The sequence below is a fragment of the Staurois parvus genome, unplaced genomic scaffold, assembly GCF_062004578.1.
Source record: "Staurois parvus isolate SC_StPar_1 unplaced genomic scaffold, SC_StPar_1.0 ptg000697l, whole genome shotgun sequence".
NCBI classification, from domain to species: Eukaryota; Metazoa; Chordata; class Amphibia; order Anura; family Ranidae; genus Staurois; species Staurois parvus.
Window position 1 is genome coordinate 572362 of NW_028318493.1, and position 17800 is coordinate 590161.

General features: G+C 43.1%; 1 protein-coding gene and 1 pseudogene across 4 annotated transcripts in view; one reads left to right on the forward strand and one right to left on the reverse strand.

The window, feature by feature from the left end:
* GFRA1 (GDNF family receptor alpha 1) overlaps positions 1-17800 on the forward strand; it is a 240058-nt gene that overhangs the window by 199617 nt on the left and 22641 nt on the right. For all 4 annotated transcript variants that reach the window (XR_016306269.1, XR_016306268.1, XR_016306267.1 and 1 more), the window contains exons 5-7: positions 118-227; positions 4616-4750; positions 15623-15816. Coding sequence is in view for 1 of the 4 variants with exons in the window: in XM_089653034.1 (XP_089509160.1) it covers positions 118-227; positions 4616-4750; positions 15623-15816 (439 nt within the window). In the remaining 3 variants the exon portion in view is untranslated. The remainder of the gene's footprint in view (positions 1-117; positions 228-4615; positions 4751-15622; positions 15817-17800) is intronic.
* On the reverse strand, positions 9452-9567 carry LOC149446064 (U2 spliceosomal RNA; annotated as a pseudogene).

Here is a 17800-nt window from a genome sequence, read left to right on the forward strand (position 1 = left end):
TACCTTTGCTGTATATTACATGTCAGGACTTTATTCATGCAGATTTGTAATGTAACTGAAAGGTCCACCTTAAACACCATATTTGTCATTACTGAAAAATGTTCTTTTCTGTTTCAGATCCCGACTTGCACATTTCCTGAACGACTGTCAGACTGACCCACGATCGATCAGCGGGTGCCTGAAGGAAAACTACGCCGAATGCCTCTTAGCTTATTCCGGCCTGATAGGTAGGGGCTCTTTGTAGAAATGTCAGGTGCCGTAATATGAGTGTTCTTCTATGATGTAATAATTGTGTATTGGAGGAAGCGCAAATTATATCATTATTGTAAATATTATTACACCTCCATCACTGCGCCGGCAGCTCCAGCAAGGAGGACGGCAGCTCCAGCAAGGAGGACGGCAGCTCCAGCAAGGAGGACGGCAGCTCAATAAAACTGCAATCCAAGCCGTGTTATACAGAACGACTACTGACATTGCTCAGCGCCTTGTTTGTGTCATGTGCCTCAATGTTATATGCACATTCCTAATGCATCTGTGTGCAGGGTATAGCTTTAAAGGGATTTTGGTTCATAAATAAAAAAACTATTCTAAAACAAAATAAAAATATTTCATATTTACGTAATCTGGCCAGGAGGTGGACATTAGGCTTTTTTTAATGTTAATCAGGCTAACATTAACTGCTTTGCTGAAACAATAAACCTGTCTAAATCCTTCCAGCTTGTTATACACATATACTGTATGTGGCACCATGGACGTACACGTTTTGTGCTAGCAGCACGCTCAATCACACACCCCTAGCATTTAGACCTCACTCCCCTAGCATTTAGACCTCACTGTTAACAACAGCTCCCAGTAGGTAGGATGATCTCCTGATCACGTGATCACTGTGACAGCCAATCACAGAACAAAATAATATAAAACAACATAGAAATATTTCATAATTTATTTAATCTGTCAAGAAGGTGAGCACTAGGCTTTTTTAATGTTTATCAGGCTAACATTAACTGCTTTGCTGAAACAATAAACCTGTCTAAATCCTTCCAGCTTGTTATGCACCTATACTGTATGTGGCACCATGGACGTACACGTTTTGTGCTAGCAGCATGCTCAATCACACACCCCTAGCATTTAGACCTCACTGTTAATAAACAGCTCCCAGTAGGTAGGATGATCTCCTGATCACGTGATCACTGTGACAGCCAATCACAGAACAAAATAATATAAAACAACATAGAAATATGTCATAATTTATTTAATCTGTCAAGAAGGTGAGCACTAGGCTTTTTTAATGTTTATCAGGCTAACATTAGCTGCTTTGCTGAAACAATAAACCTGTCTAACTCATTCCAGCTGGTTATATACAGTGTATGGAGATTCAGTTATTGAGAGGTTCTCTCAAAGAGAGAAGCTTCTGCTAAGCTAACATCTGTACAAAAACCCAGCATACTTTACATATCCAATGCCATGGGTGCACCTTGTAATTAATGTTTATCTGTAAATTATAGATTTTTTTTATAAATAAAAGAAATTATAGAAAACAAATTTAAAATAAAATAAATTAAGAATGATCTTCAATCATGTGATTATTTTCAGTAAACAAAAGTGAATTCATTTATTAAAAAAACCTGCATCTGATCACATGACTTTGGCATTGTGGTTATATAACATCATTAAAGGCTGCAAACTGTTTTTTTAGATCTAAAAGCAAAACGTTTTCTTCCATTTTGTATAGAGTAAGGCTTCTGTCAGTGTTTTTTGTCATCTGTGTCCCATTGGAGAAATTTCCCTTTGCTGCCTGTCCCATAGCAGAAAAAAAGAAGGTCACCAGAACTAGTGTCCCCATTGGAAGATTTCCCCTTTATTACCCTTCTGGAGACAACCTAAAATTTTGGAATTTCAGTTACTTTCACTTTCAATGATAATGGTAAACAGGCAGGGGCGGACTGACAACTCATGGGGCCCCAGGGCAATAGGGGATCATGGGGCCCCTGTATCCTTGCCCAAACTCAAAAAAGCCTATGAAAAAGGTACCAGGGGCATCTCATACTGACCTCGGGCCCTCGGGCAGTGCCAAGTTTCCAAATGGTCAGTCCGCCCCTGTAAATAGGACAACTAGAGAGGGTAATAGCAATAAAACCTGACAGGTGTTGTAATCCATCTCCCCTCTATCCAAAATGTTAAAAAGGTTTTCCTTGGAGTATACTTTTATGCCAGCATACTATAAGACTGGATTCCCACTTCTCCCTTCTGATGCATTTTATTATTGTATGTAGTGTCGTGTATTACCATATGTTGCGGTAAGGCGGCCCATTCATTTTGAAACTGCTGCCAATGGACAGAAATGAACCAAGAAACAGACATGCAGCATTTTTTTTTTAATGCGGTACACCACAGCGTATGGTAACACACTACAATATATTGTACACACCACACACCACAACGTATGGTAACACACACACCACAACGTATGGTAACACACACACCACAACGTATGGTAACACACACACCACAACGTATGGTAACACACACACACCACAACGTATGGTAACACACACACCACAACGTATGGTAACACACACACACACCACAACGTATGTTAACACACACACACCACAACGTATGGTAACACACACACCGCAACGTATGGTAACACACACACCACAACGTATGGTAACACACACACCACAACGTATGGTAACACACACACCACAACGTATGGTAACACACACACCACAACGTATGGTAACACACACACCACAACGTATGGTAACACACACACACACCACAACGTATGTTAACACACACACACCACAACGTATGGTAACACACACACCGCAACGTATGGTAACACACACACCACAACGTATGGTAACACACACACCACAACGTATGGTAACACACACACCACAACGTATGGTAACACACACACCACAACGTATGGTAACACACACACTACAATATATTGTACACACCACACACCACAACGTATGGTAACACACACACCACAACGTATGGTAACACACACACCACAACGTATGGTAACACACACACCACAACGTATGGTAACACACACACCACAACGTATGTTAACACACACACATCACAACGTATGGTAACACACACACCACAACGTATGGTAACACACACACCACAACGTATGGTAACACACACTCCACAACGTATGGTAACACACACACCACAACGTATGGTAACACACACACACACCACAACGTATGGTAACACACACATCACAACGTATGGTAACACACACACCACAACGTATGGTAACACACACACATCACAACGTATGGTAACACACACACCACAACGTATGGTAACACACACACCACAACGTATGGTAACACACACACACCACAACGTATGGTAACACACACACCACAACGTATGGTAACACACACACACACCACAACGTATGGTAACACACTCACATCACAACGTATGGTAACACACACACACACCACAACGTATGGTAACACACTCACATCACAACGTATGGTAACACACTCACATCACAACGTATGGTAACACACACATCACAACGTATGGTAACACACACATCACAACGTATGGTAACACACACACATCACAACGTATGGTAACACACACAACGTATGGTAACACACACCACAATGTATGGTAACACACACACCACAACGTATGGTAACACACACACCACAACGTATGGTAACACACACACACACACATCACAACGTATGGTAACACACACACACACACATCACAACGTATGGTAACACACACACACATCACAATGTATGGTAACACACACACACATCACAACGTATGGTAACACACACACACATCACAACGTATGGTAACGCACACCACAATGTATGGTAACACACACATCACAACGTATGGTAACACACACATCACAACGTATGGTAACACACACATCACAACGTATGGTAACACACACACAACGTATGGTAACGCACACCACAACGTATGGTAACACACACATCACAACGTATGGTAACACACACACCACAACGTATGGTAACGCACACCACAACGTATGGTAACACACACATCACAACGTATGGTAACACACACACCACAACGTATGGTAACACACACACACATCACAACGTATGGTAACACACACACCACAACGTATGGTAACACACACACCACAACGTATGGTAACGCACACCACAACGTATGGTAACACAACACAACGTATGGTAACACGCCACAATGTATGATAACAAGCCACAACGTATGATAACACACCGCAATGTATGATAACACGCCACAATGTATGATAACACGCCACAATGTATGGTAACACACCGCAATGTATAATAACACACTACCATATGTTGTGGTTTGCTGCAACGCATGCATGCTAGAGCTGCCATAGTGAGTTGAGGTGCCATTCAAAATGAGTGACATTGCAGTGTGCTAACACACCCAACCTGTGTTGCAGGAACACACGTTACCACTATTCATGCTAAAAGTGTGTTTCAGCCATAAGTCCTGATCCAAGGTCCCAGAAATGTACTCTCAGATGGAAATGTAGGGTGTCTTTTACAGGACTTTTATCTGATTAGGTGTTGTATATTGATTCCAGGAACAGGGATCACCCCAAACTACATTGAGTCCACCAGCCTCAGCGTGTCTCCCTGGTGTGACTGCCTCAACAGTGGCAACTACATGGACGACTGCCTGAAGTTCCTCAACTTCTTCAAGGACAACCTTTGTCTCAGTGAGTACCTGCCATTACAAATTTCCTACATGTATTTCTGATTAGGAAGAGTTGGGCCCAGGGGCGTATTTAAAACAAGGCAAACAAGGCACTTGCCTAGGGAGGCATTTTTCAGGGGGGCAGCATCTCCCCTCAGAAGAAGAGATGAAAGAAGGGACATGCGTGCCATGGGAACCAGGTGGGATCTGAGAGAGGCTGCGGAGTGCTTGATGGTGTATGTAGAGCCTGACTCCCGTTCCCAGGGATGTCCGGAGCTTTGAAGATGAGTGTGGAAGGCTCTCCTGAGTTGGGGACAGGGGTGTTGTTGGTCAATATCAGGCTCTCTCCACAGGAGGGGGAAGGGGAGGGTGTTGGTCAGTGTCCATTGGGGCAGACTATTTTTGTGTTGCCCAGGGCAGCACAAAACCCAAATACACCACTGGTTGGGTCATGCCCACCCGTGAAGAAAAAAAGGTTGGGGGATTTGCGTTTGATATTTAGTGCACTGCAGGGGCGGACTGACCATTTGGATACTCGGGCACTTCCTGAGGGACCAGTGTCAGTAGGGGGCCCCATGAGATGCCCCTGGTACCTTTTTCATAGGCTTTTTTGACTTTGGACAAGGACACAGGGGCCCCATGATCCCCTATTGCCCGGGGGCCCCATGAGTTGTCAGTCCGCCCCTAGTGCACTGTCTTAGAGTTTACATGTAACTTCAGCCAAAATGAGAGTATTAGAGAGGTGCAACTAATGAAGCTTGCTGGGAGCTGTAGTTCTCCAGCAGCTGATGGCCTGCGGGTCCTCAAGACCCGGATAAGCCGTGCCCGCCTGCCTGGCAGCAGCAAGGCATTATCTTGCTGAACATTCACTTTTTATTTCCTGAGCTATAAATCCGTAATCCGCGACATTCCCCCAAGACCTGATTAAAAGTGTTTTCTATTCATTTAGCGGAGGAGCTGGAGAATGAAAGGGAGCAGGTAATTTTCCCTGGCTATGAACACAATCCCTTTCAAATTGCTGTAATCTTTTCAACTTCTGTATTGTACACTTTTATCATTCGCTTTGTCGCTGTAATTATGCAGATGGTCCGCAAGCTACAAAGTCTTCGCCGTCATACACCCGCTCCCGGTGTAACGCTTGTTTCTTCCCCCCCAGCATGCCTGATGAACCACGGAGAGCTCAAGCGCGGCACGGGGGGCTCCCCAGTGAGCTGGGCTCATGTTGCATCTTTTCCGGCCATCGTCACACAAAAATGATTCAACATATGGAACATTAACATCACACAGAACAAGCGTAGCGGCGGGGGGAACTGTTCACTCCCAAACGTTGCAGCCAAAACAAAATGCCTTTTCAAATGATTTTACACAGAGCGATGACTTACTGGATTCTGACACATAGAAATTCTCTCATTTGATCACAAACTGATAATCAAGTTGAGAGTGAACGGTTGTACAGTGGAAAGGTTTGAGCCCCCTTTAATTTTTTGCGCCCATGATCTCTTCTCAGGTATCTTCTGGACCAGGGGCGGACTGACCATTTGGAAACTCGGGCACTGCCCGAGGGCCTGGGGTCAGTAGGGGGACCCATGAGATGCCCATGGTACCTTTTTCATAGGCTTTTTTGAGTTTGGGCAAGGACACAGGGGCCCCATGATCCCCTATTGCCCGGGGGCAAGTCCGCCCCTGTTCTGGACATTGCAGGTTGGCCAGTGTCAATCTCCAGCCAAAGGTCACTGAAAGCTCTCATTGCTCCCACAAGCTCCTCTCAGTTTTCCGCACCCAACTAGCAATGTCCACGATATTTGCAGCATTTTTGTGGTGGCTGATCAGCTAAAGAACACCTGTTACTTGGGTAATGTTATGTAAGTGTAGCTCTACCCTCGTAAGGGCCTCTGGATTTGATTTGGGTTCCCCTATGCTCTGCATGGCCAGGCAACATCCATTTTCCACACTTGTTCTTTTAGAGTCAGTAAAACAGTCCTTGAGCTGGGTTTTAGTTGTTTTTATTATGGGGTTAACAACTTGGATAAGGTCTAGGGGTATATGGGATGCCCAGGGAACTGTATAACTTGAGGAGAAACTTCTTAGCAACTATGTACAAAAAAGGCCCCTTTCTGGTGTACCTTCTCATACCTCGGATGAATCCTCATCTTCACCCAGCTGTGCTGAAGGTACCCCTGAGCAAGGGAGTCACAAAAGCTTGCAGTTAAGCAGTCCCAGGTGAAGACTAGTTGGGTATTGCACCTTTCCACCCTCTGCCCTTATCCAGCCCAGGGGGTGTAGGAGTACTCACGCTGTCCTGTCTGTCTCCTGTCCTGTCAGCATGGTGGGTTGGTAGCTGCTTTCAGGCCTTTTGCTGGGCTGGCTACTTCCTTGCTGCTAAGGATTTCCTCCCCAGGAGATCCTCCCATCCAGCAACCAGCCTGTAGGTAGGTGCCCTTCGCTGGGGCCCCCTCCCATGCACCACACTCCAGCCTTCTCTTAATCCATCTTGCACCCAACTCCCCTCTCACCCCAGACTCTGTCATATTCGAGGGTTGCGCTGGTCACCATGCCTAGACTCCTGCCAGGGGATTTGCCAAGGTCTCTCAAACATGCAGAATTTGTCCTTCTCCCCTCCTCCTCCCCTGTTCCAGAAAGTTTTCTGAGTTTCTAGAAAGGTGGGAGGGCTCCAGGAGCCCTGACCTGTAAAACCACCCATCCTGTCCTGAGGTGAACTTACTACCTCACTCCCAGGTTGACTCATCTCCGGCAGCTACTCAGCCGCTATCTAACAGGAAATCCTACTTAACTAACCTGGAGGGCATTACACAAGTTACAAGAGATCCAAAAAGTAGAACCTGTAAGTTTCTACACATACTTTGTTTTAGCTTTGGAGCATCTCAAGACCCTCTAGACTCAGGGTTCTCTGTAAGCAAATATACTATAATGGCTAAGGATTTGTAGACGTCTGACCATCACACTTATATGGACTTTTTGGAAATCCCATTCCAAAATACTATGGCCATTCACATGGAGATTCCACCCTATGTGGTTATAACAGCTTTCAGCCTCTCAGTTCCGTGCTCCAAACTAGCATTATTCAGCCTATCTGCAGCATTATTTTTGTGGCTGATCAATTAAAGAACACCCGTAATTTTGATAAAATTATGCAAGATACAAGACATACAAAAAGTAGAACCTAGAGGTTTCTACACACACTTTGCTTTAACTTTGGAGCACCTCAGGATGCTCCAGACTCAGGGTTCTCTGTAATCAAATATACTATATGGATAAAGTTTTGTAAACACCTGACCATCACAGCTGTATGGGCTTTTTGGACATCCCATTCCAAAATACTGTAGCCATTCATATGGAGTTTCCACCCTTTGTGGTTATAACTGCCTTCACTCTCATGGAATAGCTTTCCACAAGATTTTGGAGGGTGTCTATTGGAATTTGAACCCATTGGTGAGATTAGGTACTGGTATTGGATGAGAAGACCTGGCTCACAATCAGCATTCCAGCTCATTTCAAAGGTGTTCAGTACGGTTAAAGTCAGGGCTCTGTGCAGGCCACTTATGTTCCTCCACACAAAACTGGACAAAGCAGGTCTGTATGGAGCTGGCTTTCTACAACTAAACTCCATTGTTCAGAAGGTTGTCCACAAACTTTGGCCATATATTGTACCAGCTTTCTAGTTTGTGACCTGGAATTGCACTACTCCACCCCCCTTGCAAAGTGGACCTCTCAACATTAGGGAGGGGGGAGCTTGGACTTCAGTAGACTTACAAGGTGGGGGCAGGCATTATGTTCTGATGGCTTCAAAAATCACAAAGTTCCAGGACACAACAATTAGGCATGTGTCAGTGTGAATTATGGGACAATATGCATTATTAACATTTATTTATTTATTTTTTATTTTTTTAAGTCCGCAAACGTGCAAACTAGAACGAAAAACCCGTAAGTGATCACAAAAAAAGTGCAAGTGCGAACACCACACTTAGGGGTGTGCTTTTGTCCTACCCCTAAAGGGGCTGGACCACTACCCTGATCCCCCGGGGCACGAAGCTCCTGACAGGGACAAGCTTCCCATTTGGTCCTCCTGGCCAAAAGGCCTGGTGGACCACCGTTCCTTGTGTCCAGCCGAAGCCGGACACCCAGTACTTGGTCAGGGGGCTCTCCCGAAGAGAAAAACCCCCTAGGGATCAGGGGAGGAAGGAACCAAAAGGCCACACATCCTCCTCCTAGACTTCAGGGAAGGCCCGAGGACCCACACCCTCCATTCTGTGAAAAACACACACAAAAGCAAGAAAAAGTGACAAAACGTGGGCGTGAATAAATGAAATAAATAGAAAATAAAAAAGTGGACCGTGCCAAATTGTGCACAGACCAGGCCCTGAGGCCTGTAGCAAAAATTGCCCTGGTCCTAGCCAAAAGGCCTGATCCTAAGGGCGCTTGTGCAAAAAAAGTGAAAAACAGTGACCTTGTGCCATCTTCACACTGTGGGGTCCCACACCCAGGTGTTACTAGTGGCACCCCTGAGGGCGTCTACTCAGGGGGCACTGAGTTTGCGGACTTTCTGCCTTCCCAGCCCCTAGCCAGACAAGGTAGATCCATCCAAATCAGGAGGTACTGGGTCCTTCCGGTCTCCTCGGGGGAATTACTCCCAGGTCCCAGCTACGTGTGGGCATCCAGGTATCTGTCCCCCCGGTACTAGCCTTCCAGACCCCCATCATACCAGTGAGGGTACTATACAACAGCCATCCCCGCAAAGCTAGAATGGCCGGGAGCACCCCCACTGGATACTGATAAGAACAGATACTACACTTGATCTTAGCCAAAAGGCCGAGAAGCGATGCATTATTAACATTTATGTGTAAATCAGATTGACTGGATGGTACACATGTCTTAACATTCAATTGAGACTTCATTCCTGACAGTACATGCAAAATTGATACCCAACTTGGTGTGAGGGGAATACCAGGTGCAGCTTTGGAAGTAATTGTACATTCTGAGTAAATCAGCATAGAATAGGCAAAATGTTCCTCACTGATTTCATAGAATGAAGGTTATGAAAAGGATAACCCTGAAACAATTTACTCATACAGTATATAGACCCTTTCCCTTCCATTTGAGCATGGACTCCTGTTTATACACCCTCTGACAATGTGGATGAAGGTGCATCCAGCCATCCTTTGAAGTCTTATCATCACCTTTACTCTTGAATTGGAGATGCCAGTTCGGCCCTATAGTGCGTTGTGGCTCCTATCTCCACAGCCCATATTTTGTTCAGTGCCTCAATGGGTTCAAAAACATAATTGCATCTTCCATCTCTTGGAAGGCTTATCCCCACATCTATTCTCTTAACAGTCATGCCAACTGACCCTATAGTACACTGTGGCCCCAATCTCCTCAGGCCATATACTGACCACTGCACCCATAGTTGGAATAACTTAATTGCATCTTCTGTCTTTTGGAAGTCTTTTCCCCGCCTCTACTCTCATAACACTGACCCCAGTCAGTCCTATAGTACGTTGTAGCCCCTATCTCCGTAGCCCATGTATGGACCATTGCACTGAATAACCTAACTCCATCTTCTGTCTCTTGGTGACATCAGGGCTCCAAATCCTATGACCTGTGGAATTCCGGGGTGTTTAGCTTGTGTTTAGTTCTATCACAAAGTACAGTTATCAGCGTGTGGTGGGCAAGAAGCGCTTTACACCAAGAGTCAAATAATGAATTGTTGAGATGCAAGTTTTATTGGTGTTAGAGTTAAAACACACCTAACATGCTTCAATGGATTGGAGCACCCCCCTTCTTCAGGGCTTTTAGGAATGGCTGTTGCTAAAAGTAGTTCTAGAGCTGATGCTGCACTTGGTATGTCATGGTTTCCTTAGGCAGGCCATACATTAAGCAATTTTTCTTTCTTTCCACCATAGGTTGTAGGAAAGAAAATTGCTTGATTCCCCATCATCACAATCAGTGTTGATGGGGGAATCCTTGCCTCAGCACTATTGTGTTCTGCCGTCAGGGAGCCTTCCCTGCCGTCAGAACACAATGATCACTGATAGCGTCTATAGCCATCAGCAGTGATCACATGAAAAACAAATCCGACAGGCTGGGTGTACTGAAGTCGATCGATACAACCAGCCTGCCCATAGATGGATCGAACCTCGGCCAGTCCATGCTGGATCGGCCAAGATTCAATCCATCTATGACCGGCTTTAGTGAATCCAATCCTCTGAAAGGTGCTGGCTGTAAATTTAAACTATTATCAATAAAGATTGGCCTCAACCAATGAATTATTTGACTATTTGTGTAAGGGGCTTCTCACTTTTCATAATGGTGCTATGCTGGGGAATGAGACCTCATTCTGACTTCACTTTCTGCATGCTTGTTGCAGTCAATGCTAGTCAGAGACAGACAACTAGCACTTTCTGTAGGTTAGCAACGGCAGCCCCCGTATTTCTCTGTACAGGTTTCCTTTAAAAAAGTGTTTGTGTTTTTGGTACAATTCCATTTTTATAACATGCATTTCCCCATCCGTTATGCAATGCGCTGTGAGCGGGTTCACGCTCGAACGGTTCTCTTAACAAAAGAACAAAATCTCCAACATACGGATATATATATTCTTGCACATGGCTGATGGTGTTTTCTTTGCAGTGTGAGACTAGAGAATATCACTTTGTTGGTGCTGAGAGAAATACAGAGGCATCCACTACTACGATTCTTCTGAAAAAATGCTAAGTGCCTGGCCGTCATCTCGATCCAGTGGCTTCAGTACTTTCTTAGTTACTTTCTTAGAACTTGCATGAAGACAGTGAAGTCATATAAAAGGCATAGCTCCCTTTGGGGATATTAGTTCCAGGGCAGTCATTTAAAAATTATTAAAGCAATTAGGTCAGCTTAGCAGCCAGGACACTAGCATTTTTTGTAAAAATAGAGGTGAACAGTGACAGCTTCCATTTTTGTTTAAGCACATTGTTTTGTACAGAACAGCCCCGATACTCCTCTTCTGGGGTCACCTGCCAGCACTCCTGGCTCCTCCCCTCTTCCAAGCAGGGGCGGACTGACCATTTGGAAACTCGGGCACTGTCCGAGGGCCTGGGGTCAGTAGGGGGTCCCATGCCCCTGGTACCTTTTTCATAGGCTTTTTTGAGTTTGGGCAAGGGCACAGGGGCCCCATGATCCCCTATTGCCTGGGGGCCCCATGAATTGTCAGTCCGCCCCTGCTTCCGAGTGCCCCCATAGCAAGCTACTTGCTCTGGGGGCAGACGTGCATGTTCGATCCCGAGCCAAGCTCTGTGCTTCCATTGACACACACAGCACGGCTCAGCCCTCCCCCCAGTCTCTCCCTACAGGCAACCAATGACTCACGTTGCTACCTCCATGTCCAATGAGGAGAGAGCCACTATTCTTGGGGACAGTGCTGGATCAAGATCGGGTTCAGGTAAATATTTAGCCTGGGGAGGAAGCTGAACAGAGAATGCATTAGGGTAAAAAAGAACCCTTCTGCCCTTACAACCACTTTAAGATTTACATGTTCAAAAGTTGCTGAATAATATTTATGACAAGATTAAGACCCTAGGCATGTAGGCTATGCCCCAGGAAAACTTCATTTATATAGTATACCTTGGATGTACCTTGTATGCCCAGGGCTTCTTCCCCTGCCTCCTTCCCCTGACTGTGGCTCCTGTGTGAATGAAGCCTGCAAACAGTGGCTTCATTCATGAACACATTGCAAACATATTGTCACTACTGCTTGAAAAAAGGTTATAAACCCAAAATACAGCATATCTCTATGGAGCTATTTTGTATATTATAATTTGGTGAAATAAACATTATTTAGAAGAGCCTCCTTTGTCTATAGACCTACAAATTTAACTTCTATAATTGGGAAGATACTTGAAAGTTTTATTAAAAAAAAACACATAGAAGAATATTTTCTAAAAATCAATGATATATCCCATATGGAAGAAAAATATATTTTTAAATATTTTTTAAAATATTCTTCCCAAATATATTGACATATATTTGAAATGCTACAATTTGGCCATATTCAATATATTTCAAAATATATTTCAATAAAAAAAAACAAATATATATATATATATATATATATATATATATATATATATATATATATATATATATACACTGTATGTTGAAATGCGTTTTTATTGCAAAATATATGGAAAATGTTTTTAAAAATACATTTCAAATATACTGTATGTCTTTAAAAATACAAATCTACATTTTTGGAATGCATTTACAAATATATGTAAAAATATATGTTAAGATGACTTTTTTATATATTAAACAAAATCTGAAAAATATATTTAAAAAAAACATTTTTTAAAAAATATATTTTTAAAATATATTCTTCAGTTTTTTTTTAACATATATTTTTACATATATTTGTAAATACATTCCAAAAATGTAGATTTGTATTTTTAAAGACATACGGTATATTTGAAATGTATTTTTAAAAATAGTTTTCATATTTTGTAATAAAAGTGCATTTTAACATACAGTATATACTATATATATATATATACTGTATATATATATATATTTATTGAAATATATTTTGAAATATATTGAATATGGCCAAAATTGTAGCATTTCAAATATACAGGTGAAACTCGAAAAATTAGAATATCGTGCAAAAGTTCATGTATTTCAGTAATGCAACTTAAAAGGTGAAACTAATATATGAGATAGACTCATTACATGCAAAGCAAGATAGTTCAAGCCGTGATTTGTCATCATTGTGATGATTATGGCTTACAGATCATGAAAACCCCAAATCCACAATCTCAGAAAATTAGAATATTGTGAAAAGGTGCAATATTCTCGGCTCAAAGTGTCCCACTCTAATCAGCTAATTAAGCCATAACACCTGCAAAGGGTTCCTGAGCCTTTAAATGGTCTCTCAGTCTGGTTCAGTAGGAATCACAATCATGGGAAACACTGCTGACCTGACAGTTGTGCAGAAAACCATCATTGACACCCTCCATAAGGAGGGAAAGCCTCAATGGTAATTGCAAAAGAAGTTGGATGTTCCCAAAGTGCTGTATCAAAGCACATTAATAGAAAGTTATGTGGAAGGGAAAAGTGTGGAAGAAAAAGGTGCACAAGCAGCAGGGATGACCGCAGCCTGGAGAGGATTGTCAGGAAAAGACCATTCAAAAGTGCTGGGGACTTTCACAAGGAGTGGACTGAGGCTGGAGTCAGTGCATCAAGAGCCACCACACACAGACGGATCCTGGACATGGGCTTCAAATGTCGTATTCCTCTTGTCAAGCTGCTCCTGAACAACAAACAACGTCAGAAGCGTCTTACCTGGGCTAAAGAAAAACAGACCTGGTCTGTTGCTCAGTGGTCCAAAGTCCTCTTTTCTGATGAGAGCAACTTTTGCATCCCATTTGGAAACCAAGGACCCCGAGTATGGAGGAAGAATGGAGAGGCACACACTGCAAGATGCTTGAAGTCCAGTGTGATGTTTCCACAGTCTGTGATGATTTGGGGAGCCATGTCATCTGCTGGTGTTGGTCCACTGTGCTTCATTAAGTCCAGGGTCAACGCAGCCGTCTACCAGGAGGTTTTGGAGCACTTCATGCTTCCTTCTGCAGACGAGCTTTATGGGGATGCTGACTTCATTTTCCAGCAGGACTTGGCACCTGCCCACACTGCCAAAAGCACCAAAACCTGGTTCAATGCCCGTGGGATTACTGTGCTTGATTGGCCAGCAAACTCGCCTGACCTGAACCCCATAGAGAATCTATGGGGCATTGCCAAGAGAAAGATGAGAGACATGAGACCGAACAATGCAGAAGAGCTGAAGGCCGCTATTGAAGCATCCTGGTCTTCCATAACACCTCAGCAGTGCCACAGGCTGATAGCTTCCATGCCACGCTGCATTGAGGCAGTAATTGCTGCAAAAGGGGCCCAAACCAAGTACTGAGTACATATGCATGCTTATACTTTTCAGAGGTCCGATATTGTTCTATGTACAATCCTTGTTTTATTGATTGCATGTAATATTCTCATTTTCTAAGATTGTGGATTTGGGGTTTTCATGAGCTGTAAGCCATAATCATCACAATTATGACAAATCACGGCTTGGACTATCTTGCTTTGCATGTAATGAGTCTATCTCATATATTAGTTTCACCTTTTAAGTTGCATTACAGAAATAAATGAACTTTTGCACGATATTCTAATGTTTCGAGTTTCACCTGTATTTCAATATATTTGGGAAGAATATTTTTAAAATATATTTCAAATATATTTTTCTTCCATGTGGGATGTAAGTGATCATCAGGGTAGAAGACCATATTTGTCAACAATTCTACTTTCTTTTAATAAGGAAGTAAGCAAAAACTTGGCTGTGATTATAGAATACTTAGACTTTGCTAAAGCGTTTGATCATTGGAAGTTCTCCTCAGATGGCTAATGTGTTTGTTAAGGTCTATGTATGTAGATGTATATATTATATAAGAACACCCACAATGATATAATGCAAAAGAGGATTAAATTCAGATTATAAAAAGTATCCAAATAAAGTACAGAGCAGATTCTATAATATATATGTCCATATACTGTATATGACAGTATACAGTATATGGAAAGTAAGGAAACATACAACGTGCCAAATCCAAGCATAATGATACAGTAGTAACACATACAGATTATATGGTGGACAACCTTAAGAAAGGAGGGGTACTTTTTACCCCAAAATGTTGAATTTGTGGCTCACTTATTCCTGCCTGACTAAAGCCAATTGCATTACTACTGTGGTATGCTACCCATATAATCTATATTTTATTGCTGAAAAATACTGTATATTACATGGTAGGCCCACTTGCTGTGTCTTTGCTTTTGTATGACTGTTGTCATTTCTGTTCAGGAAACGCCATCCAGGCCTTCGGTAATGGCACCGATGTCAAGCTGCACCCTGATCCCCCAGTACACACCACAACATCCTCCTCATCTGTCCTCTCCAAGACCAAAAATAAAGAATCCAACTACATAGACACCATGCACATCACCAATGAGATCCCAACGCACAATGGCCTGCCAGGCTGCGCCAATCTCATCCAGGTGAGCAATGACCCTTTGTGCTAAATTGTCTGTCCAGAATCCTTACCATGTGGAGCAAAATACAGCAGTGTTCATGTTTTCTGATGTTGTCGACACCCGCTTTTGGCCTAGAGCATCATTGCTACTGGTGGCATCTAAGAATTCAAAGATGTGGAAAATGTAAGTGAGCCTCTATGGCTGAAGGGACTGCTGCCACCCTCTGCATGTCCAAACTGGTTGCCCACCAGAGGCGGACTGACCATTTTGGCACTCAAGCACTGCCCGAGGGCCTGGGGTCAGTACGGGGCCCCATGAGATGCTCTTGGTACCTTTCATAAGCTTTATTGGGTGTGGTTTGAGTGTGGGCAAGGACACAGGGGCCCCATGATCCCCTATTGCCCGGGGGCCCCATGAGTTGTCAGCCTGCCCCTGTTGCCCACTACCTCACATGACATTTAGCCGTTACGTGAATGCCACTCAAATCTTTTTCCTCTCCTTCAGACAATTTCTGCCCTACAAATAGTAGGAAATGTACTGTGCTCATTGGTTAACTGTCAATCAGAACAGTACAATTTCTGGAGATATGGGGGAGGAGATCAGCACTGTTTTAGGGATGGTTGGGCTCAGAGCAAATCTCTCATAAGTGGGCCCTCATTTATTAAAATAATTATCCGCCAAAGCCCCCAACAGCCATCGATCTTGAGATGAAGGGTATTGTGTGATTGATGTGCGCATAGCAAGAATACCAGAACTGTTGGGGGGTGGTGAGATCCAATACCCGGACTGAAGATGAGATCTTTTAACTTGTTAGGCTCATGGTAACTGCCCCATTTTAGTTTGCCGGAGATATATTTATTTGAAAACAATTCCAGTACAGAAGGTGGTAAGTGGGCGAGGCAGGAATAGTCCTTACTGGGGAAGATGCTACAATTTCAACTGCCATGAACACCGTACAAAATGTAACTTTCATTACTCCTGTATATGATCGAATACTAATGTCACCTACAATTTTCTCTGCAAAATGAATGACATCTAAACCTCAATCAAACTCCTATTATGCAAGCCAATGTTTACCAATGGTACGCCAAACTATCAGAGGGACCCCTACTTCTCAACATGACCCTAACACTCAACATTAACTCTATGGTAGCCCCCAATCCGTGTTTGCTTATAATGCTTTGCGGCCAATAACACAAGTTTTTTATCGCTGCACAAATCACTAATTCAGGGTCCATGATGGGTTATATATAACTGATGGGTAGGGCAAGGGGGCGTGTTAGGCTTGATTTATTATAAGTACTTTTATCCTTTACATTTTCTTCCCTTGTTGTACTGAATAAAGTTGAGATGTTGTCTGCACTGAGCACTGCGAAGGGTGGAAAAAATAAATGATAAGTGCCTCAACTCATCTGTAGCCTTCTGACTGCTGAAAAAAGGAAGGTCCTGCAGTTGGGGATATGAAATGATAAAGATGGATTTCCTGTATTTAATGAAAGGTTTAAATAACAAATCTGGTAAATTAGTTCTACATATTCAGCATCCCTTCACCGTCCCGCACACACACACAAACACACACAGACACTTTTCCGCAATTGTAATTTTTTTAAACTGCCAGAAGGATGTCAAGTTTTCTGGCAAAATGATTTTTACATTATCAGGTTTGTAAAAAGTTGCTGACTCGAGAAGAGGCCCTAGAGGGGGAGATTATTCAGTGTCAAGGTTGAGAGGGATCTTTAGGTTTCCAGATATACCTGTGTGTGAATATATTTGTGTGTATATATATATATCTGTCTTCATATGATCTTGTGTCTGCTGTTTCATTATTACCCGTATAACCTAGGGGGCAACCACAAGGGGTGCAGAGAGGGCAATTATCCCTGGGCCCATGAGGACACTACATTCATATCTCACTGCCTGAAATAAACTGCATTTTACATACCTAAAAACCTATACAAAATATACCTAAAAACCTGTACAAAATAAGTCACCTTAGCAAGTCATAATG